The sequence below is a fragment of the Lycium ferocissimum genome, chromosome 4 (assembly GCF_029784015.1).
Source record: "Lycium ferocissimum isolate CSIRO_LF1 chromosome 4, AGI_CSIRO_Lferr_CH_V1, whole genome shotgun sequence".
Lineage (NCBI taxonomy): Eukaryota > Viridiplantae > Streptophyta > Magnoliopsida > Solanales > Solanaceae > Lycium > Lycium ferocissimum.
In genome coordinates this window covers 26,054,307-26,069,819 of record NC_081345.1, presented here as the reverse complement: position 1 = coordinate 26,069,819, position 15,513 = coordinate 26,054,307, and the positions used below count along the sequence as shown (strand labels likewise).

Sequence of the window (15,513 nt, the reverse complement as noted above, 5' to 3'; positions counted from 1 at the left end):
TTGTCAAGAATTCAAGGAGGATGAGATTTATGGATCAAAGTTGAAGGCTTGGAATATTTTTTTTTTCTATGGTTCAGCCGAATGCCTCTCTTGAGGTGTTCTTCAATTTCTTTGCTTTGTTTCTTGAATTTTCTTGAAGGTTAGCTCCTTATATAAATTAATTAGTCACATGATTTAGTCACATGACTAACTTCATGGGTTTGGGCCAAGGCATGTTGGCCGGCCACCCCTCTAAATATTGGGCCTCAATTTCTTTCTCCTCCTTTTTTTTTTTTTAGCCCAATCCATTAGAAATCTCGTTTTGTAATTCCCGAAACTAATTTTCGAAATTCCAATTTTTGCCCTCAGGCCATTTCCAATGTTCTCGTGTCACTATTTTCCATAAGTAACAACATACACACCACATGAAATTAAAACATAGCCTTATTCTTGCAAACCACCATTATGTCCAAATTTTCCGAATGTGCAAAAACACGGGATATAACACTTTTCAAGTACAAATATTACAGAAGAGAGTGATATGTGTATACATGTTTCCAGTATGACGATGAAATTTATTCTTTACTCATTAAGTGACCTTTTAGGCTTTTTATTTTGTTTCAAAATAAGTGACACTTTAAGATTTCAAGAAGAAATTAATCATATTCTTCCAAACTTACCCTTATTTATAATCAAGAATCATTAAATAACTTTTCTTTTTCTAAGCATTAATTAGGGGTAAGTTAGTAAAAATACTCATAATTTTCTAAAAATAAATAATTTAGTAAAAATACTCATAATTTTCTAAAAATAAATAATTTCTTAAAGGGTGTGCATGAGCTAAAAGAGTCACTTATTATGAAATGGAGGGAGTATAACCTACGTCCATAAGTCAAACAAACATTTATATAGCTTAGGCTAATGTAATGATGCGTTATATCTTCAAAGCTTAAGATATTTATATATATATATATATATATATATATATATATATATATATATATATAAGTTTGGATCTCATCCGATACATTCAATACCAATCAAACCCTTATAAATATTACTACCAAAACTATATGACTCGTAATTGATCTCTAACAAAATATCAAGTTTTTGACCTTTTAGAAAAGGATTAATTTTACCCTTCGTTATACTATGGGTTCAAAAACACCCTTACCGTTATATATATGATTCAAATATACCCCTCTTCCGTTAGAGCTGTACAAGGTGGACATCCAATCCCACATGACATTTGATGAGGTGGACGTGCGTGGCATGCCACCTCCGTGCCCCCAACACATTTTACCCTCCCCTTCACTTGTTCTTCCACCATTAACATTTGTTTCCCCTCCACCACCAACATTTGTTTCCCCTCCACCACCATTCCCACCTTAACACCACCATGACAACCTTACTTATCTAAGGGTGTCTTCGGTATATGGAGGAAAACATTTTTCGGAAAATGTTTTTCAATTTCTCATGTTCGTCTGGTAAAAATTTTTAGAAATATTTTCTTAAGGGAAACAAGTTCCTTAAAAATGAGGAAAATGACTTTCCTAGTGAAAGTATGGAAAACAAGTCCCACAAGTGGCATTATATTCCACCACCCATCCTACCAAACCCTAACACTCCCCCCCACCCCCATCTCTACCCACTACACCACTCCTCTACCACCCAACTCCCCCCCTCCCCCCGACTCACCACCCTCCAAAAAAACTATTTTTAAAAAAAAAATTAATTTTTTTTGGCTATTTACACCACCCACCCCTTGTGACCCCCTCCCGGACCCACCCCTCCAAAAAAAATTAATTTTTTAATTTTTTTGTTTACACAACCACCCCACCCCCTCCCGAATTTTCTAATTCATATATTTTATTTTATTTTTATAAAAATATTTTAAAAATGGGACTTGCGTGGTTAAATTTGGTGTGGTGGTGGGGGTGAGTTGTAGTTTGGGGGCGGGGGCAAGTGAATTTCCCATTTTTTATAAAAGTAAAATAAATTAATAGAAAATTTAGGAAGGGGCTGGATGGAGCAACAGTGTGGGGTGAGGTTGGGGTGCGTGGTGGTGTGGGCGTAGGGGTGCGTGAAGATGAAGTCCGTTTGAGGGTAGTGGTCGAATTGCGTTTGAGGGTAGTGGTAGGGGGTGGGGTGAGTGTGTTGTGGGGTGGTGGAGATTGAGTGGTTATTTTCCAAAAAATATTTTCTACTAACCAATCGAACATGAGATAATAAGCAAGAAACTCACTTATTTTTCTTTAACCAACCGAGCATGAGAAAATAAGTAAGAAATTCACTTATTTTTCAAAAACACATTTTCTGTGAAAAATATTTTCCCCATACCGAATAAACCCTAAATAGGGTAAATCTGGAAGCAAATTATTAATTCTTTCTTGATTACGTAAGTGGACACTTATTTTGAACCAAGATAAAAAGACTACGGACCTGTTTGGCCATGAGAATTTTTCACTTTTTCCGGAGTTTTTTTCACTTTATATGAAAATCAGTGTTTGAAAATCAGTGTTTGACCATGAAGGAAGTTGTATTTGGAATTTAAAAAACACCCAAAACTCTGTTTTCACCTTTAGTGCATTCAAATAACCAGATATTCTTTGCAAAAACTATAACCAAACACAACTCCATCTTCAACTCCAACTTCAAAATTCCAAATAAAGTGGAAAAGATTTGATTTTCATGGCCAAACGCCTACTAAGTGAATACTCATTATGAACCAGATGGAGTAGTTCTTTATAATAAAGGTATGGTTGAAAACAATTACTCCATCTGTCCCAATTTATATGATACACTTTTCTTTTTAATTTGTCCCAAAAAGAATGATACATTTCTATATTTAGAAATAAGTTAACTTAAAACTTCTCCCTTTACCCTTAATGAAATGATTTACACATAAATGTCTATGACTTCTTTTACGCCACAAGTTTTCAAAAGTCTTTATTTTTTTCTTAAACTACGTGCCTAGTCAAACTATATCATATAAATTGGGATGGAGGGAGTACTATTTTTGTCATTAGGATAGGGGTGTCAATGGTTTTCAAAAAATGACTTAACCAATCGAACCGTACCGTACCGAACTGACAAGGCCAATTTGTATAGATTTTTCTGCTCGTACTCTGTCAAATTATAGTAAAGTTTAAGATATCGTCCCACAGAGATCGGAACCACCTATGCTACAGATTTGTATTATCTTTGTTACTATTTGAGAGAATCAAATTGATGAAAGGTGAGTTTGAAATTATAAATTACTTAATTAAAACAAACCACTTCCGGAAGATTTATATATAAAAAGAGTTGGGAATTGCTGAATTCACTTGATATATTTTTACCATAAAATCTCAGTTTCTACATGCATTTCTCTAAGGAATAATTGCTTATTGCTAATACAATTATATTTTCACACTAAGAAATAAATAATTAATTAACACTCCGTGAGGTTATGTCAATTAATTTCTTTAAAACTAGTGACGATTAAACTGAAATATTTTCTTGCTTGAATTGTGCTAAGGAGTAAAGACCTCTTGCGATTAGCCTTTAAATCAATAAAGTTATTTGAGTCAATCCCTTCATGAGAATTAGGACTGAAAGAAATAAAATAAAGACCATTTAAATCAATAAACTTATTTGAGTCAATCTCTCCGTGAGAATTAGGACTGGAAGAAATAAGATAAAGATTTGGAATAATAATAGTAAAAATTACTCTCACTCAGCTGTTTTACTCATTAGTTATTATATATTAATTTTGCTCCGCGAGAATTACAAAATTAATATAAGAATAACTTAGAGATAGAATATGTAGACGTGATAATAATGAATTGAAATTATCATTCCAAAGACAAAATTGAAATATAAATAAAAAGTTTCAAGCCAAGAACATATAAAAACTGAGATAGTATCATGAATATATCAAGCTTCCTCAACTATCCCAACAGAAAGAAATTACTCCATTATGGAGTAAGAAAAACTAAAAAAATAGAAAATGTTATCCTACAAAGACAAAAAGAAGAGAAATGGACCAAGACTAATTCTTCCCTCCTCGTCAGAGTTTGACAATGTCCATTTTAGCCATAAGGTGACTTTGTCATAACCGTTTTGCTTGTTAGTAATGGTTTAGGTATGATAACATGTTATGACTTCTCGTAACCGTTTTGCTTGTTGGTAACGGTTTTGGCATGAAAACATGTTATGAATTCTTGGTTTTGTTGTAGAATGTCTTCCATATTCTTTCAATGACACTCTTGCTCCTTTTTATCCCGCTTTGTTGTGTTTTTTTGTGATATCTTACTTGACCCTCTATTAATTCTTTCCTGCAATATTTTGTTAAAAATATGGAAAAATTATGATAATTTTTACGGTTTTGTAAGAATAATTATATATTTATAATCCAAAAAAATACACTTATCACGAACCGATTTTTGTCATTAGGGTAGGGGTGTCAATGGTTTTCAAAAAACGACTTAACCGATCGAACCGTACCAAACCAATTTTTAGATTTTTTTTATAAAACCGACGGTTTTTATATAATTTATAACCATATCGAATTATTAGGTTGATTTTTAATTTTATAAAAACAAATCGAAAACATACCGAACCGTACCGAATAAGTTTATATGTGTAAAATATATTTTATATATTAAATTTAAATATAATAAAGTATTAAAATTTTAGCCTTGGGTTGGGGATGATGAAAACGACTACAAGCCGGCAATATAATTAACACCTAAAGTTTCAACGCTAAAACCTATTATACTACTCCTATTGAAATTAAATTAGTTCTAGCATCTCGAGTAGTAACTAGCTTATAAGCTACAAGGTATTCCGATGATCTTGGATAGAAAGCTACAAAGTATTAGATATCTTTTTTCTCGTGTGATTTTAAATTTATCTTATTGGATACTTAATTTAGTAGACTCTAGCTTCTTGAGTCTCATCTTGATTGATTTTTGTCCCCTCATGTGATCTAAATTATATATTTTTTTAATCTTTTCTTAACATTTTTTTACACTATCGTAAAATAGTGAGATCAATATTTATTCTTGTCGTCTTTCATGTTTCTTGATCTTTAAATAATAAAAATGTCTAGAGAGTTTTTGCTAAAGTCCTATAGAAGTATGCCTGATATCGTATCTTTAACTTCTACTAGTGACTATAACATGATGTTCTTTTTCTAAAAAAAAAAAAAAAACAAAAAATTAACCGAACCGTATCGATACCGAAGAGAAATCGAGATGATGAGATGATTTCGAAAAGTCTAATTTTGGTTCTATAAAATCAAATAACCGAAAAATTAATATGGCATAAATTTTATAGTATAACCGTCTGAACCTCACCATTGACACCCCTACATTAGGGTATAAATTATTTTTGCTAAAGCAACACTTATTTTGGGAGGAGAGACTGAGAGTAATAAATTGAAATAAACTATATATTCTCAATTGTTTTTTTACCAAAAAAAGAAAAGAAAAAGATGAGTTGGTTTAAAAAAGTGGTCTTTTTTTCCTATGTGCCGTGCGTCCCTTTCCGCCCTTTCTTTTCGGTCAAGCAAACCAAAACCCCAAATATTCAAAGTCCCCCTTTAACAAAATCAGATTCTAGAAATCAGATTCTAGAAATCCAGTACTAATTAATTTTTTTATTAGTAGTTCAATTTCACAAAACAATTGAATAAAAAAAAAAAATCATTCTTTCACTAATATCGCCGTCTTGTAAAATCCCCTTTGCTTTGTTCTTCTCTCTGTGCTTCCATAATTTTTTTTAATCAATGAAGGGCATCTGTTATCGTGGTAAGGAATTTTTTTTTTTGTTTTTTTAAATTTTAGTAGTTTATAGATCTGACTTAATATGTTTTGATTTGCTTTATTCTGGAATTAATTTGACCTGATTTATGTTTGATTTTTTGATTAATAGAGTTTGTGAGGGTTAAAACATCTAATTTTTGGTAACACATAACGCAAATTCTTAATTGTTTTGAAGTAAGAAAAATTACATGTTTAAAAACTTCTTACTCCCTCTGTTTTAATTTGTTTGTCTGGTTTTGACTTGACACGAAGTTTAAGAAAGTAAAGATAGACTTTTAAATCTAGTGGTCTTTAATTAAAGATATGTCTGAATGTACTAAAATGCCCTTTAATCTTGTTGTGTTAGACGTGTTATGTGGGGAGTTAGAATTAAAGGGTTGCCAAAAAAAGAAAGAGGCATTCTTTTTGAAACGGTCTAAAAAGGAAAGTAAGAGAAACAAATTGAAACGGAGGAGTAGTAAAAACAAAATATAAGTTGTGGCATTCTAAAAATTTTATGCAAAGGGAGTAAAAGTTTATCCTGATGTAGTTGCTTGTTTATGTGAAGTTGTTTTGATAGTTTGCTAGATTTTCGTCTCGGTATATATGACTGATTTCTTATTTGGGTTGTACTTTTTATTTCCTCTCCGTCGGATGGTGTTTCTATATGATGGGTTTAGATTGGACTGAGTTTAAGATGTTAAGTTTGATTTATGTATTATATTAGTGATTTAATAAGTTAGCTTGGTGGAGATTAACATTAAAACAAAGTTAAAAAGATTGATAGTAGGTGGCATTTTTATCCGTGAAAGATCTTTTCAAAACGTGTAATATTTTTTTAGTTGAATTCTGGCAAGCCTTAACAGCTTGTTTGGATGGTTGTTGCCTATTGTATTGTGTTGTATTGTTAATTTAAATACAAGTTTTGATTATTACTTAAATTTTATTGTATCGTATCGTTAAATACATCGCTGTGTAACGACGAAAAGTCCCATTTTATGTAACTACCGATTTGGTGTGATCGCGTTGTTACTTTATTATTTTTCTCATTTTGTCTTATAATTTAATAATCCTAATTTATCCTTTACCCTACCTTTCTATAATAACTCTACCCCGTACCCTACTTTCCTTTTAGGTTTATCCTTCATATTGCTGATATATAGCATTATGTAACAACGGGAAACGATACAATTTATCCAAACATTTTATTCATCAAAACAATACACTATGATACAATATAGTAGGATACATTATGAAATGATTGGTAACAACGCTAGGGAAATTTATTAGGCATCAATGTTCATCTTCTGCGCCTACATATTAACAGTCAATTTGTCAATCTTTTTTCTAGTAGATATATTTTAGAGAGTAGGGGGAGTTCCAAGCAAGGATGTCTTTCACATACAGTAATATGATAGGGCGAAGGGATGGACGGATTGGGATAGAGAAAAATCTTCCCTCTTGGAGGAGAGAAATTATAGTTGCCTCAATTAATTTTCATAGTGGACTATGATGTGGGATCAATATATTTAGGAGAAATGCTGATGGAGAACAGTGACCCTTTTTATTTTTTATTTTTTAACTATTAATCTTTTTCAATTATTTATTGCTTTGTAGTGCAGAAGTTTGAATTCCAACGTTTACTTATCAATTATATTCATTCATTGTACATTTGCTTTTGATTTGGAAACTGAGAAAATTTACATTTTCAGAGGAGGTGAATTAGATTATCTCTGTTAGTTTAGTGTTGTGCAAAAGGTAAGAATTTGTTGACTTTACACCGACGTTATGGAGAAAAGTGGCTTGTACAGAGATCACCGTGCAGTACAGAAGTTGGTTAGTATCTCAAACTATGCTATGTTCTGCACACACTTTCTTGTTCCTCCTTAGAATTTAATTTATGTTTGTTTTTCAAAATGATTTTGGTAAATAGTCTGTGACTTTTGTTGGATGTATTTCAATGTTTTATCTCAATGTTTTATCTTCTTACTTTGCCCGTGATGAACTATGAAGTATACTTTTGTTGCTAGAAACTTAGGTCAATTGGCTATTCAAGTGTTCACTTGGCATTAATTACTTTACTAACATAGGTATTGACCTCTATATCTCTGTGGAATGCCTTTGTTCAGTCAGTTGAGTACTTGCTTTCTAAAATTTTTGAAGCTGGACAAAGCCCTTTAAGTTGCATTCAACTGATATATACATGAAGATGCTGTTATGAATTCCTTTTTTGACTGATTGACTTCCTATTTGTTCTTTGCTAGGTTTCACATTTTCTTCTCCATGATGTGGCTTCTCGGAAATTTATCACAGTAGATTTATACTATACTACTTCAGTATTTAGCCTTTTTGTTTGGTACTTGTAAATAGATAGTTTTGTCTGTAGATAAAATGGAACAAAAGTGGGTTAGAGTGTTAGATAATGGCTGTACGACTGTGATTGGATCAAAGAGAAAGGTGGCTTCTCAGAATTTGGCACATTTATTTAGAGCCAGCAGTGAGAAACTGTCTGTTCAATCCAACTGTGATAGCAAGCTTGGGAAGAGGAAAAGGACTGTTGACTGCGAGTCTAATTGTCAGTCACATCTCAGGAAATCTGTACTCAAGAACTACCTAAACTTTATGAGAAGCAGACTGCCGCAACGTGTACTGTTTTATCAGAACAGTGAATGGACTGACTTCCCTCAAGATATTGTTCTTATAGTTAAAGAAGATTTTCGGGCAAAAAAGACTGTTATTGAGGTGAAAGTTTGTGACCTTCATATAATGCTTGATATTCTATATATGGTTCAAGTAGATCTGATAAATGGTTTACAGAAACCTATTGCCTGGATAGATGAAGCAGGTAGCTGTTTCTTCCCTGAGTCGTATCTTATCAGTTGTGAAATTCATGGGAACTTTGAAACCCAGTCAAAGAGAACTGAAGAGTTCATGACAACTGAGCCTGATAGGGTAACTGATATCAAGTTGCAGCTCGAAATTGACTTAAATGGACTGAACAATTGTAATTTGGAAGAATGTGTGCAAGAGTCGAATATCGGTTATAAGAGGATTAAAGTAAATCCTTTTAAAGACAATCAAGAATTTGCTGATGATAAAAAATCAGATGCAAAAATGGAACAAGTTGCAGAAAATAAACAGAACCAGGAAACTATGTCTCCTGACTTAGTAGCTAGCCTGAAATTGGTGGATGCAGAATCTGTCAAAAATATGTTTAGCATGGGAATGAATAGCTTCCCTAAAGTGGATGAAATCAAAATTACCAAATGCTCTAGTAATTATTTGAGAACTCGCATGGAACTCTTTGAGAAGCAGGTTGAAATAACGAAAAAATATCGTGGGAATGCAAATGTTCGACATGCTTGGCTTGCCGCTTCCAAAGATTTAATATCTACATTTATGAACTATGGCCTTGCACATGGCGGACCTAAAGATAAGAATAAATTTGGAGTTGGAGTTCACCTCAGTGCTCGGGATTGTGCATCCAAAAGGTTTGAATACATTCTCTTGATGGAACGTCATTCATAACTGACTATATTAAAGCTTTTTCTGTTTTTCCAGATCATTTGAAACCCCAACACCCGCCCCCCCCTCCTCTCTTAAAGACAAGAATAGGTTTTTCTTTTCTTTTCAGTGAAAAGGAAATATTACTGTGTTGCAGTAGAAACTTATCTTCTGGTATGATTCGTAATATGAATCTCCACATGACTAACAAAGAAAGTTCTAGCATTCGCTTTACCGGTCTTTTCCGTCTTGTTTATGTCTGTTATTGTTTCCTTTGAGGATCTAACATTAACCTTTATTTTTTCTTTTCTGTCTTTCCTTTTCTCTCTTCCAGTGCTATTAATTGCGATGTTGACGAAAATGGCGTTCATTACATGGTTTTTACTCGTGTGATTTTGGGTAATGTGGAACCTTTGCACTGGGGATCTGAACAATGTCATCCCAGTGATGAAAAATACGATAGTGGAGTTGATGATCTTGAGAATCCTACTTTTTATGTTGTTTGGAATATGAATATGAATACGCATATATACCCAGAGTATGTTGTGAGCTTCAGAATTCCTCCAGGAGCTGAAGGTGATCTCCACTTTGTTCCTATATTGAAGCATCACGATGACACAATCTGTATAGGCCTTATAATTCTTACATTTTGTTGACACTGTTGTTCGTACTACCATGGAGCCTGCTTCATATTACTCCCTTTTTCATATTGGGCCATTCACGTTGTCGCTTTCCTTGACATGGAAACTTCATCCTTATTTGTTAAACTTTTAAGAAGTATCATAGTCACTTTTATCTTTGTTAAAGTCAAATGTCAGAAAAAAGTATAGTATCTTAACTCTACTTTGGGGCCTAGTTTTCCTTATAACTACTCTCAATTAATTTTTGGAGTTAAAATTGAACTCGCAATGTTAGTCTTTTGGCAATAAAATTTAGTTACTTAGTAAGAGTGTCGAATATATAGCAAGCTTCAAACTTTACCGGTTCAAAAAAAAAAAAAAAAAAAAAAAAAGGTATAGCAAGCTACATTTGTTTCATTTCAAAGTAACAAAAAGTATTTATGCTAAGAATTATTTCATTTAACTGGGAAGTGAAATAGGAAAACCAATTTTTGGTTCAGACACAGTATAGTATCAATAATCTTATTATTCCAAACTATGATCAGAATAATGGGATGAAGAGAGTATATTTCCTTTGAGACATTTGCTTTCCGGAAAAACTTTGAATTTAAACCACAATGTGATAGTTATGTGGTGAAATTGTCAATGTTCTCTAGATATGTGAAATAAATGAAAGTGACAAGTTTGTTGCTGATTTCAGATTCTTTAGATATGTGAGGGATTCTTTTTGTGCATTTTCTCGTTTATTATCGTTTTTAGCATTATAACAATTGTGGAAAACTTTTAAATATTTTCTGTTTGAAGAACCATGCAGCACTTGAATTATTGCTACCACACTTTTACAGGACCCCGGTTTGGAAACAATAGCCGGATTTGTGTCAGTACTTGTCATCAGGGCCCTGTGGATCAGGTACTGATAAATACATTCCCGAAGGACTCGGTAAGTTTAGCTACAAATATTGTGCACTTGTTTTTTTTTTTTTGTGATCAAATAAATATATTTTCATTCATAAACATGGCGGAAGAGCTGGCCGTATACAAGGGGTATACCAAAAGGTAAAGAATCTACCAAAAGAAATGATTCTCTACAAACTCCAACCAATCTACTATACAAACAGGGACTTTATGGGTGCACCAAAAGAAAATAAGTGACCGGAGAGTGCTCCTCAACTGAGAGAAACTCGTCTCTACCCCCTCAAAAGCTCTCCTGTTTCTCTCTCCAGACAACCCACATTAACGCGAGAGGGACTACATTCCATGCCCTACATCTTCTTCTTCTTCTCCCGCTTTTCCAACAGTGCATCAACTCTTTCACATTGCCCATGAAGTACCAAACCACCTAAGCATATCCCACCATAACCTCATGGTTAGACTACAGTCTAGAAGAAGATGATCCACGTGCTCACCTGTCTCCTTACACGTGTAACACCAGCTGACACAAACAACCTTATGCTTTCTAAGATTTTCCACTGTCAAGATGTCCCCCCCTAGTAGCTAGGCAAGTGAAATGCATACCTTTCTCAGCACCTTAGGTATCCAAATTGCACTACAGGGAAAAGCTTCCATCTCCCTAGCCAAAAGTTTCTCATAAAAGACTTAACCTAGAAACTTCCATTATTCCCCAAACCCCACAACACATCAGGGTTATCTGACTGAGTGACTTGCCTGTGGAGAGTAGTCAACAATGCTTGAAACTCTGTCACCTCCCAATCGTGGAAGTCCCTTGTAAATCTCAAATCCCAAAAAAGCTCACCACCTTGAGTCCCCCTAATCTGCTGTATAATCGAGTCTCTTTGGCATGACATTGAAAAGACTCTGGAACACACCTTTCAATAAGCTGCCTCCACACCAACTATGACCCCAAAAAGTTAACTCTCCTCCCGTGTTCATTGAACTGAAAGATGGGGAAGTTGTGGAGAGACTTTGTTGGACATGCAACAAAAGCGAAATGAACTGCCTGATAATATGACCTTTGAAATAAATTTGGGATTTTGATAAACTTCTAAAGAAATCAAGCACAATAGGCGAAGAAGAGGAACATGAAGTTCACTAATTCGAAAGACCATGTCTTGAATTTCTTTGGCAAAATGAGTGAACATCAAAAAGCAGAAAGTTACTTTATATGCTTTGACATGTTTGTTGCTTATATTTATTGCTTCGATTTATCTTCTTGATCAATGACTGAGTTACTAATTCAGATGCATGCTAGTTTTCTAGGACATCATTGATGACACAGGCACTTGTTTAAGTACTATCTACTTAAGTGTTTGATATTACTTAATGGGTTCACAATTGTAAAGTACTATAACGGTCGTGATGCAACAAAAAATCTGCATCCACCATTGCAAAGGCATTGTAACTGCAAGTGCTTAAACAAGGGTATTATTTATGTTAACGGTAAATTCTGGCTCTGCTGCAGAGTTTTGTACATTTGTCTACATCTTGAGATCAGCTATAAAGTCCAGCTGTTTCTTCATCTGCTTACACTGCTTAGCTTGCCATGGATGTTTGCCAACTTTATTGTTGGCTTCTAGATTTAGCTTCCTGATTCTCTGCTCTTGACACTTGCTTAGCTGGCAATAGGTACTAGTATTGTGAAGATTTGGAACTTTACTGAACCTTGTCCTACAAGAAACATCTGTTTTGTAGCCTTGCTGGAATTATATTGAGGGGAGAGCGAGAGAGAGAGAGAGAGAGAGAGAGAGAGAGAGAGCGAGAGAGAGCAAAATGACTTGATTGTATGACCTTTCTGCTTCTTTGTCAGTAGTGCCCTTTTAATTGTTATCTGTTCATCAATTATCTGGAGATCTTTTTAGATAACAGTTATTGTATGTTTATCTTTAGGGAAGTCATTGTCATCAAATATCAATGGGTAAGTTGGCCCTAGAAAAGGCTGCAAGGACTCCAAAGTCCCCTTGGATGCCATTCCCCTTGTTGTTTGATGCAATCTCCAACAAAGTTACTGCAGAGAATATGAACCTTGTTACTAGCAATTATGAGTTGTTTAAGGTTTGTATATTTGCAGAATTTTTTTCTCTCATTTTACACCTGCATTTTTGTACTTCATTTTGTTGTTCTAAAGATCTTCTTCTCTTATGGTTCCTTCTCCGACATTGATAGAGCAAGAAGATATGTAGGGATGAATTTGTCAGACATTTGAGGTTAATTGTAGGCGATAATCTGTTGAAGTCCACAATTACAAGCCTTAAGTGCCAGGTATGTTCTATGCCATCCATCTTGAGAGTTTGTGTCGTTGCGCTGTATGTCTAGTGGCTTTTTTTTCTAAAACTGACAGCTGCTTTATATTTATTACATATGCTTTACTTTAAAGTAAGCTGGCTTATATTTACTTATTAAAGTAGAAATGGATATAAGTAAGGGTATTTGCGTACCCATAAGGGTGGCCGAGTTAGTTGAGCAGGAGATACCCCAAATGGGAGGTCGCAGGTGAGAAACCCCTGCATGCTTTCTCGGTTGAGCTCGTCGCACGGGTCTTGCGTAGTGTGCTTTACCTCTCCAGTGTGATTTGCTAGCTATTGCACCAGAGCGGGGTTTACCCAGAGCACACCCGAAGGCTAGCGACTGGGAGTTCCTTAGTTTACAAAAAAAAAATAAGGGTGTTTGCGCTATTTTAGGTATTCTTATCCATTACTGTAAATGGATGCATTTTCTCATTCTATATTCTATCCCACATAAATTAATTACATAGATTCTTGCATAAGTTACTTACGAGGGATTTGAAATTGGTATTCGGTTACATTGTTTTATGTCGGACCGGGATTATCTTTTCTTCTTTGCGAAGTCAAACGAGCCCTAGTGTTCCTTCTTTTACTTTTTATTTCATCATTTGTTTGTTTGTTTACTTATTTGTGTTTTGTTTCTCTTTGGCAGGTACCGTCTAAATCCACTGAATTGGTCCCGCAAAAGCAAGAGCCAGAAAGTGCTGCCTTTGAATGAAATACTGCCAATTCCATTGGCTAGAGCGACAGAGTAACCGTCTTTACGTGAAACGCCTTCTCCCTGTTGTAGTGACGTTGTTTAGGAGGTTGGATTCCCTTTCCTACAGTAATGTGATAGTAAAAGCATCTCATCTTTTGTCCTAGAATATGCGGATGCAATTGCAAAGTAGTTAAGTTCTTTTTCGAAGAACTTAAAAAAAGTAGTTAAGTTCTTTTTCGAACTGGCTTACTCTTTGAAGTGAATGCTTATAAAGTTTACCTTTGAGGTTTATATTTCATTCTCGCTCTGCAAGTGGTTTATATGTATTCTGCAAGTGGTTTATATGTATGTGTGTTGTGAGAGATCTTTCTTACTGCATGCATAGATGGTAGGACCATGCATCAAAACTGGGATACTGTGAATTGCCTAACTTCACCTTCTGGTCTATACTGCTGGTATGAATGTTATGTATCAAGATCTCCTATTGCTGTACCTCACCTTGTGTAACATTCTTGTTTCTCGGTTTTTCTCCTACTGTTTGGTGACCATATCTTCGATATTTGTGGGTTTGCATGAGCTGGATCTGTTAAGAACGATGTGACTAGAATATGTCCAAGCTATGTGTAGGTTCACATACTATTACACTAGGTAGTTAGATGGCGGCATGGAAGCACGTCATTACAATTGGAACAATTATCTATGATACTTTATTCGCACCTTGAAGTTTTCCTTATCTATGACACTTTATTCGCACTTGAATTTTTCCTTTCTCATGGAGTTATAAGAATTTAGATATTGCTGCTCTCATCAAGGGCATGGCCGAGCGATTGAGCTGCTACATTATTTCATTAATAGAGGTTCCTGATAGAAACAGCACTACCCGAGGTGAGCCACGTTGCGAGAGCATTTGTGTTTAGAGTAAGTGTGATCTTATTAGTCCAAAGCATGAGCTGAATTTAACATCTGACCTAGATCAGTTTCTGTACTAGACAATCAACAACTACAACAACTACTACGCCTCTGTGTAAGACTATTGTCCTAAAAGTGAAATATCGTCCGTCGTGTGAAAGGGCCATCTCACATTGACAGTGACGGAGAACAATTCAGCAAAAGCTCGATTTATAGCTCGATCTTGTAAAATTATTGTTGTGCTCCCAGGTGAGGTCCATGGCACTTGAATTGGAATGACATCGATCTGAGGTTATTTGGCATAGTTCCTGCGTGATGGTGAGTGAGTTGAGAGTTGGTAGTTTCTACCATTCCTTGTATTATGTAAATTAACTTTTTTCTTTTCCCAACATAGGAGTTCATTCAGTGATCAATTTGGAAAGCATTATCAAACTTGCAACTTCTCTTAAAAAAGAAGAAAAAGATCTGCTATGAATATCGTCATTCCTTTTGCAATTAAGAGTATGTATGCAAGGCACCATAAAATAGCTAGTATACAATTGAAGATAAATGCACGCATATATATAAGCCGTTTGGTAGGGTGTATAACAATAAGATACTGAATAGGGTGTATTAGTAATGCAAGGATTATTTCTTATCGATTGTTTGGTGTGGTGTATTAGGTATAACATGCATTGTATAATTTTTGAAAATTAGTGAGTATTTGTTTACAAAAATATCTTCCACATTCTTTAGCTTTGTAAAAGGTTTTGAGGGACTTCCAAGTGCAATTT

General features: G+C 34.5%; 1 protein-coding gene across 4 annotated transcripts; it reads left to right on the top strand.

Annotated features, from left to right (window-relative positions):
- Positions 1-5,514: 5,514 nt before the first annotated feature.
- Positions 5,515-14,129, top strand: LOC132051983 (inactive poly [ADP-ribose] polymerase RCD1-like). Of its 4 annotated transcripts, XM_059443301.1 has the most exons (9): positions 5,516-5,774; positions 7,481-7,604; positions 8,033-8,510; positions 8,586-9,259; positions 9,607-9,848; positions 10,738-10,832; positions 12,737-12,901; positions 13,013-13,108; positions 13,784-14,129. In XM_059443301.1, the coding sequence occupies exons 3-9, from the start codon at positions 8,160-8,162 to the stop codon at positions 13,847-13,849; spliced, it is 1,689 nt and encodes a 562-aa protein (XP_059299284.1). In that variant the 5' UTR covers positions 5,516-5,774; positions 7,481-7,604; positions 8,033-8,159; the 3' UTR covers positions 13,850-14,129. The 4 variants fall into 4 exon arrangements, with proteins under 4 accessions (XP_059299283.1, XP_059299284.1, XP_059299281.1 ...); XM_059443300.1 differs by having other exon boundaries at positions 5,515-5,774; positions 8,033-9,259; positions 10,738-10,802; XM_059443298.1 differs by having other exon boundaries at positions 8,033-9,259.
- Positions 14,130-15,513: the final 1,384 nt, after the last annotated feature.